At 47.1% G+C, this 9,322-nt stretch overlaps 1 protein-coding gene across 1 annotated transcript; it reads left to right on the top strand.

Moving 5' to 3' along the window:
- Nucleotides 1–866: 866 nt before the first annotated feature.
- On the top strand, nucleotides 867–2,005 carry LOC119317784 (plasmodesmata-located protein 6-like). The gene has a single exon (XM_037592282.1). It carries the CDS (start codon nucleotides 967–969, stop codon nucleotides 1,789–1,791), a length of 825 nt encoding a protein of 274 aa, XP_037448179.1. The 5' UTR covers nucleotides 867–966; the 3' UTR covers nucleotides 1,792–2,005.
- The last annotated feature ends 7,317 nt before the right edge of the window (nucleotides 2,006–9,322 follow it).

The following is a 9,322-nucleotide window of genomic DNA, read 5'->3' on the forward strand; positions in this document are numbered from 1 at the left end:
GTTAGCGGTTGCAACTTTTCTAATTTGCATGGTGTCTAGTTGTAGCTTTCTCTCTCAATGGTTGGAGCTTTTTCCAACTACAGTTGAAGCTTTTCTATCAATGGTTGTAGCTATTTTCTTTTTAGCAGCGCTTGGGCAAGGCTTTTTATGTCGTTTCGTTGAAGGTTGTAGCATTTCATGTCAATGGTTGTAGCTTTCTGGCGATGGCGCTGACAGCTTGTAGCTTTCTCAACATCCGGTTGAAGCTTTCCATCAAGGGGGATGAAGCTTTTTTTGTAAACGGTTGCAACATGAGGGGGTGCGACGGTTTCTGCAAAAGCCTCTGGTGTTGCCCATCGCCGCCCGGCTCGCCGGCGGCGAGGCAGAAGCACGAGGCGTGTGGGAGTTGCAACCGGCGGGAATGGAATTGGTCAACGGCCTTGCTGCATCCAATGGCGAACGGGGTGAGATCTACATCCATGGCCGCGTGGGGATTCGATCTTCCATGGCCGATGGCGAGCTCCTCAAGTGTTGCAGTGATGGAGGCAGGAGATGCAGGCTTCGGCGCTGTGTGCTGCAACAATGGGCGCAGGAGACGAAGATGGGACGAGATCCGCGGAGCTGCGAGACGGGGATGAGGCGAGATCCGCGAGATAACGCAGGAGGACTAGTCAACTTGGATCCACCGCGCCACGTGGTTGCTCGTGAGTGGACCGCGCGTGCGCGCGTGGACTGGACCGGCCAAAACTTCCGCCGACACACCGTCTTCAAACATTTACCAAACTTAACATGGGCCGTTTAAGCCTTGTTAACGCTTTCGGACTCTACCTTTCCGAAATAAGCCCACTATGCTCTCCACAAATACGTCCCGTAAGCGCGCAATGCTTCCTCACACTGTCACACACTCCCTCGCTCCTAAAATTCCAGTCACGAGTCACAAGCTCACTGGACACAAGCGCTGGTGTGGCGAGAGCACGAAGCAGAAGCATGGTTGCCCGCGCCACGGCAACGTTCCTCCCCGTCCTCTCCCTGCTCCTGCTCCGTGCCGGCGCGGACGACGACTCGGCGTTTGTGTACGCCGGGTGCTCGCAGGGGCGCTACGACGCCGGGACGCAGTACGAGTCGGGCGTGGACTCCGTGCTCACATCCCTCGCCAACAGCGCGCCCTACGCCCCCTACGCCAACATCACTTCCCCCTCGGCTTTACCCCCCGTGGCCGGCCTCTACCAGTGCCGGTCCGACCTCCCGGCCTCCGTCTGCACCGGATGCGTGCGCTCCGCCATCTCCAGGCTCTCCTCCCTCTGCTCCTGGTCCGCCGGCGGCGCCGTGCAGCTGCGCTCGTGCTTCGTGCGCTACGGGAACGACTCCTTCGTCGGGAAGCCGAACACGGCCGTGCTCTTCAAGAAGTGCGGCGGCTCGCCCGGGGACGCCGGCGGCGCCGCCATGAGGGACTCGGCTCTCGGAGGGCTCGCGTCCTCGGTGGCGCCCGCCGGGGGTGGCTACCGCGCCGGCGGAGCGGGGGGCGTGCAGGCCATGTCGCAGTGCGTGGGGGACCTCGACGCCAAGGCGTGCTCCGACTGCGTCTCGGCCGCGGCCGCGCAGCTCAAGGCAGGGTGCGGCTACGCCACCGCCGGCGAAGTGTACCTCGGCAAGTGCTACGCGCGCTTCTGGTCCAACGGTGGCGGCTTCGTCAGCGGCGCAAGCTCGGGAAGTGCATACGGATTTGTGCCGCGCATGCACGGTGAGCGGCTGGCTCTTGCTGTCGCTGGTTTCTTCGCTTCGTTGGCCTACTTTTCAGTTCTACTCGTCTAGTTACGGTCGCAGTATGGGGTTGAGATCAATGTTAGCTATGTTACATTATTGCCAACACCAACACGTATGTCGCGTATTGAACTGGACACAGTGTTGTTTTGCTCCAGTGTGTAGCAAAAATATCATGTTCTTATACCTGTAACTTGTAACTTAGCTGGGTTTCCAAAGTGTGTAACTATAAATCTGATCTGATGAAGTGTTGTTTTACTTGCTATATTTAGTCGTAGTTACAACTTTGAACTAGCATGTAGCCGTGTATATATCCATGCATGCTTATATGCGTCTCAATGGTTTATGGTAACTAAAACAGCCGCTTGAAAAACATTCAGAATTTCTGATAATCATAACGCGCATGATGTATATGTAGTAAGCATTCTAATTCTACAGTCCAAAGTGCAGTCAATAGTAATTTTGTGCGCACATAGAAAGAGTGCAAGGACTTCTTGAACCGACTCATCATGCTGCGCTCCCAAAGGCATGCATATGCATGTCACAGGCACACCAGAGTGTGGATAAAAAAGAGCTTTAATTTTGTCCTCCTTTACCTTTGCTTTTGATGTGGACTACCTTTATTAATTGGCGCCACTAAGCTGATCTCAAGTTTTAGCACAGTAGCATATCGCAAAGTGGATTCAAATGATTCAGCTTTTGCGCCACCAAAACTCGAAAGAATGGAGGGGATATCTCTGGTACCCAACTGTACAACGTCAGTGGGTCGCGTGGTTCTTGTCTTTGGTAAGCTTTTGGGGCTAGTTTTCTAACCCTTCTTTCACCGTTTACTAGGCAAGCAGACATGGTAAGTACTTTGGATTAAGTTAACACGATGGTTCGCTGCGACCGTTACACTGCCGGTGCCGGCATAGGAAATTAGGCTCTTTGCTGATTGTGCAAGCGAAACAGTGAAAGCTGGTGGTCGCAGGATGTGCACGAGTTTGCGCTATGATTGGCCCAACTTGCTCCAACGCTGCCTTTCTCTTTGGCCGTCCTTGTCCTCATCGATTGGTTAGCTCTCTTTATAGGCCAAAAGAATGAGCACCAGCAGCCACACCGCCGGCCCGACGCACTTGTGCAAGACCTTCTTCGGACCTAAGTTGAAGGTTTTGCAGATGCCCTTCGCCTTCACCAAGTACCTCGTCGCCGTCCATGAGCAATTCAGCCTGACAACGAACAACGGCTGCACCTGAAAGGTGATGAACAGCATGCTCATCCTGGATAAGGGTTGGGCTGACTTCTGTGTAGCCTATGACATCAGGATCGGGAGCCTTCTCACCTTCAAGCTGGTGAGCCCTGCCAACTTGAGGGCCCTCCTCTTCAACGACTAGAGCATTCAGATTGTGGCAAATTGCTTGTAGCATCACAAAGCATTCGACATAGATGCTAAAGGTAATGATGAGGGTGATGCTACTGCTAACATTGTTGCGGGTGCTGTTAAGGGTAGTGTCGTGGGTGATGTTGATGATGCTTAGGATGGGATCACAGCTATCTATGCTATGATAATTGAATTTGAAGATTTTGTTTTGTTATGATGTTATCTTTGAACTACTATGCTTATGGTTTTGGTTGTGCTTGTGATTTTGATTGTGCTTATTCTTATGTTATATGCTTACGCTTATGCTTATGGTCACGCTATATATGTTTCCACTACTAGGAAAAAGCCTAGCGATAGCTCGGGTCTAAGGGCTATCAGTAGTGCGGGGACCCGCGCTACTGATACGATGATACAACTAACTTTTAGCAGTAGCGCGTTTTGACCCGTGCTAATGCTAACTTTACGTAGTAGTAGCGTTCTTTGTAAAACGCACTGATGCTAGCGCCTCTGTCAACAGCGCGTTGCTGCTAAATGCATACCCATGCTTCTGCTAACTTTTCCTGCATTTTTTTGTAGGATATTGGCGCTGTATTTGTACAGCTTTTATACAGTAGTCTCATCACAGTAATCGCATCATATGATTTTATGATCATGATGAGTTATTATATACTAGTTATTTTATGATCATGACTAGTAGTACTTTTGATCTGCACCATGTTGCCTCAACTTGAATCTAATCCACGTCTCTTTCACCCACTGATAATAACTCAGCATCATCATCATAATAATAACTCATCATCGTTATCATAATAAGAAGTCATACTCATCATCATCATAGTCATCTAACAACGTCTATTCGTTATCATAATAACAAGTCATACTCATCATCATCATAGTCATAACCAACCCTAGTTAATTATTCTTAACACATGATCATGAGTATTGGTTAGGACCTACCCCTTTCTAAGGTAAAATAGCATAAAACAAGATAGCCCCTGACTCTTCATTATGGAGAATGGAGATTATCCTGTGTTCAATTAGTGCGCTTCGCACAATGTTGCTACCAAGTAGCTCCCTGTGATTCTTCATACATTTTTTCCATTCTTTGATTGTCATGTCTTCATTGGTTTGAGAAATCTTGTATGAAGAGAGGTGAAGCTTAGGCGGACTTGGCCGTAAGCTAATAACATCAAGGCGACCTTCCGGAAACATCAGATGAGGCACACGATCCTTCAGGATTTTTTCTTGAAAAATATAATAATAACGTCATAGTTACTAATGTAGTTTAGCAATGTAGTTTAGCTTTAATTAGAAGAATGTATGCAAAAGATGCACTGTTGTCATCATAATAATAAAAATCTTACCATGCCATTTCCGTGGATGTTGCCGTAGTTCAACACGTGGACTAGTGGCACGTATTGACCATAATATGGAGCAGTTTCTAATTCTTATTGTAAGTCTCAACATCAATAATGAAGGAGACAAGATGATCTTTCAGCTCGTAAGTTAGTTCTGAACCATCAGTGTAGTAGGTTTTGTCTACTATTTTTTGAACATTTTTTGAAGAATGGAAATAAGCTGTCAATGGAAATATATAAGTTGTCAACTATTATTATAAAAATAATATAAATTACTTAATAAATATGTTTGAGAAACTCACGTAGAGGTAGAAGTGGAAGCGTACCAACAAGGACCCAAATGTCGATATTCTCTTCGTCGATATTATCTTCATCGACATTATCTTCGTTGATGTCATCTTCAGGATCACCAAGATCGAAGGTGACATGCATACCCTACTGAAAACCATACGTCTTGCACAGTGCTTCTCAATTCAAGCAACCAAAATGGGAGTAGATCTCCGCATTGTATAGCTTTACGGCAAAAGCATAACCATGATGGGTCCTCAGGTGAACTATCTTTGTCTCCATATTCTCATGATCTTCGAAATTCAGCTTCTCCAGGACATAGTGTCTTGCATGGCATGGGATGCACTACTCAAATTATAAAAGGCGGAAATTACACGTTGAAGAAGCAGAAGTCATGCTTAATTATGAAAAAAGACTTATCGTCATTGCGTACCGTTTCAACATCGAAGGTCTCGTCGAACTTAATACTGAAGCGCCGACCGTCTTGTAGGTGAGGCCTGCCGCATAGGCCCCGATCGTCGCCGCAGTAGTCGCACTCAGGGATCCTATCGTCGTTGTCAGACATTTCCTATGTTCATAATTCAAAGATTAAACTTCTAAAATTCAATATACATACTACAAAAACTAAATTAGATCATTATTATTCATCACGGGTTGACTATCCGTCTGTCGAGTCTTTTCTTGAAGACTCTCAGCTCATGTGGTGTATATATTCGACCGTCGGTGATGGTCGCTCCTCCCTTTGTCTCCGAGTGCATTACACCAAAATGTCTAGCACATGGGAACAAAGGAGAAGCGACCCCCACGACAACAGTCAGGATTCTTCCTCTCTGACATTTGCGACCGTCAGTGATGGTAGCTCCTCCTATCATTCCAAAGTGCATTACACCAAAATGTCTAGCACCTTGGAATGAATAAGAAGCTACCCCCATGACAACAGCCGGGATTGTTCTTCGTCTCTCATATATAGTGACACTCCCTCATTGATTTTTTGACGGTCATGTATGGAGCCCCGACAGACTTAAAGTCAACTCAAAATGTCGTTTAATTATCTGTCTAGAAAATCCAGGCCACTCGATGTTTCCTACATATTCTAACACAAGTCATGCCAAAATTCACGGAAAAATCCGGCATGAACTTTGCTAAAATAGGACATATCGAACGCCTAAAATTTGCCGGAGCAGAAATGAATCAACTTTCCGGCAAAACATAGGCCACTAGGATGTGTTCCCTGCAAAATGCATCTATGCATCCATTTTGTCGACATTTTTCAAAAGCATTAATGAAACAAAAGTATTGAAGCAGAATATTAAAGAGGGAGTACTTGGTCGCACATGGGATGGACTTTAAGAAAATTAGTCCAGTGGAGGAGGCAATCGATGAACTCATGTGACAAGTTAGCAGCTTTCTATTGTCGCGGCTTCTTTGCTCATCTACTACTACAACATCTATGAAAACATCTACATCATCATCGACATCAACGACATGGGGATTTGGTGGCTCTCACCTCAAGGTCGGAGGGGGTCGGTGACGGGGACGACGACGGGGATGATGGAGGGGCTACTTGATTTCTACAAAAAAATATAAACAAAAACATTATTATCCTGATTTTAGGACTTAGTGAAACCTTATAAGCTATCAACTAAACATTATTATGTTGATTCAAAAGACCTACATTTACTAAAAAAATGTAAAACTAGTTTTTTTACTAAAAATTTGTATTACTAACCCTAACAGCTATCCGTCCATCCATCTATTATCCAAAGCATTACTAAAAAACCTAGTTTTATCCATTTGTCTACCCATCTATCTATCCAAGCATTAAAAAAAAAATTCATCCACACATTTATCTATAAGCTTTCTACTAGTAGTGGGTTCATATATATGAACACCTAGGGTTATATATATATGTACATACATACATTCTATTGTACTCAAAAAACCTATTTAGTGCTCTAATGATGAAATGGGCTCATATATATGAACACATAGGGTTCATATATATGAAAAAAATTAGTAAAAAAATTGAACATATTGCATTGCTAAACCATCCAACACATTCAGAGATACCTAGCTTTTGGGTGAATTGGGAGGAGAAGGGGGTACTCACGGTAGGCAGCCCGGGGCCGAGAAGGGGATGGAGATGGCAGACACGGGGAAGGGCCCGCCCGTGGGGGAGGGCCGGCGCCGGAGGAGGGCGGCCGTGGGGGAGATAGACCGGGGCAGTGCGGGGGCGGGCCGGCGAGGGTGGGAGAGAGAGTGGATATGGAGAGTGAGGAGGAAGACTGAGAGGTCAGGCGAGGGAAGGACGATGATAACATGGGCTTAGTAGTAGCGCGGGTCACGGCCTGACGCTACTGCTAATGTCATTAGCTGTAGCGCTGGTCCAGGACCCGCGCTACTGCTAAGTGGGGATGGGCTGCTGGGCCCGGGCTGGCCATAACAGTAGTGTGGTTCAGCACAGCGTGCTACTGCTAAGCTACTACTTGTAGCGCTTGTCTCTAGAACGTACTACTGCTAAGTATCATTAGCGCCTCTTTTGAACAAGCGCTACTGATAAGCCTCTGTGTATAAGGTTTTCCCTAGTAGTGTTCTGTTGTGTGTGCGTGTATTGATAACCTCGCCAATCCTAGAAGAGGTTACTACCTCCCTTGTGTGTAACCAAACAACACCTCTTTCCATCTAGGTAGAACATGCAGACAATCAAACACAAGTTTTGATGTTGCTCCTCAGCCAAGCTAGAGGGGATGCACGCAAACAAACAATATGCAGAACTTGGTTTTTGACCTGTACTCAGTCAACCAGGCTGAGTTGGGTCACAGATGTAAAGTGCCCAAAATCGATGTGAGTAACCAACCGCATCCTAGGACGAGCGGATTAAAACATTGATCGCACAATACCGGCACCAAGCCATACATCTATAATAACTAAATAGTTCATCCTCACTACCTTATTTCTCCTCACATGCAGCTCATCCACAACATCACACATGTCCCACATATGCCACCTCATAAAAAATTCAATAAAGCATGCCACACAATTTCTACTTAGTATGTGGTTATCTCTCAAATTGTTTGCTCTTCTATGTAGTGCCACTTTTATTTACTACGCAGAATGCAACCGCCATCGCACAAATTGTTTGCTCTTCCATGTAGAATCACTTTTTTTACTACACAGTCACCCCTAGTTGTTTCTCTTCATCTTCCATACACACGAGGCAGTCAAAGCTCTTCTATCCCGTTTAAACAGACGAGGTAGTCACTGGGTCCAGATGCATCTAAGAGCATCTCCACTAGATCCTTTAAAACCTCACCAGCCCTTATAATACTGGTAGTTTAACATGATTCGGTAAAATATCAGCCCGAGCAGATCCGATAAAAAAAATTGGCTCGTAAAACTCCGGCTTCGCCGCTATATTTACCAAATCCGGCCGATTTAGGGTTCCTATCCGGCATTTCCCCCACCTGCCTCTGCCACAAATTGCCCCGTTCTGGCACCAAATCCACCCTCTTCGGTGACAGTTTTAGCGCACACCACCTCTTTTTGAGTAGATCCATGTCGAGCAGAGGTCACGGGCGAGGTGCCCGTAAGGGCAGTGGCAGCTCAATGCCGCACAGGCGTGGCCGCCATGACACCGAGGCCGTCAGCTCTAGCTTCTTGCCGGTCGAGGTATGGCGCTTGAAGCAAGCCAAGGAGCATGGCACCCTCTGCGGCAGCAGCGGTCGGAGGGCGTGGAGCAAGATCGACGGGATTAGGTAGGCCCTTTGGTCGACCACCAAGGGTATCCACAAGGCAGAGATCGAGCTCCATGAGGAAAAGGACATGTAAGGCTTCGCCGCGTGGATCGGGGCGACCAAGGAGGGGTACCAGCTTGCGTATACTATGTACAAGTCTGTGATCGAGTACTACCTCAATGTCAAGCCCTAGAGTAGTCTAGATTTAGATTTACTTAGCTTTATCTACTATGTTTTTAAGTTTGTGTGTTTGAATGTGTGATGAACTCCGGTGAACTATGGTGGCACGAAGTTTAAGTTTAGATTATGCAGTATTGTATTCCGGATCTATTCTGTTGTGCCTTCGCGATACTACAAAATCGTTTTATAGGATCCCTTAACCAAAATTTGCGGTACCGTGTTTTACAGGATCTACTAGAGATGCTCTAACACGGTTGTTATCTACACATCCCATCCTCCATGCATTCTTAATCAATTCGAGCCGCCGAAAATCAAGCTCTGATGTGCGCAACCTCATCACCACACAGAACGCCTGGATAGCGTCGTTGCACACCTGAAATGCCTTCATCGTGCTCCTGGTTCACCCGGCGACGACATCGCGCCTGGAGGACACGAAGGCATGCCCGTAGCGCCTCTAGCATGCCTCGCCTCAGCTTGATCAGCCACGATGCCACGCCTCCCTCGTGTCTTGCCTCAAGTTTGCCCGGCCATGACGCAGCACCTCTCTGCTCCTCTTCTCCCATCGACAACACCACACTTCCCTGGTGCCCTTCGCTCGGCTACAACGTCACGCCTAGATGGCACCGTAGCATGCCCGCAGCGCCTCCCTAGTGCCCCTCATT

Source organism: Triticum dicoccoides, chromosome 6A (genome assembly GCF_002162155.2).
Source record: "Triticum dicoccoides isolate Atlit2015 ecotype Zavitan chromosome 6A, WEW_v2.0, whole genome shotgun sequence".
In the NCBI taxonomy this organism is placed as follows: Eukaryota; Viridiplantae; Streptophyta; class Magnoliopsida; order Poales; family Poaceae; genus Triticum; species Triticum dicoccoides.

Coding starts and splice junctions, on each gene's coding strand:
- LOC119317784 (XM_037592282.1), top strand. CDS start 967: ATGGTTGCCCGCGCCACGGCAACGTTCCTCCCCGTCCTCTCCCTGCTC.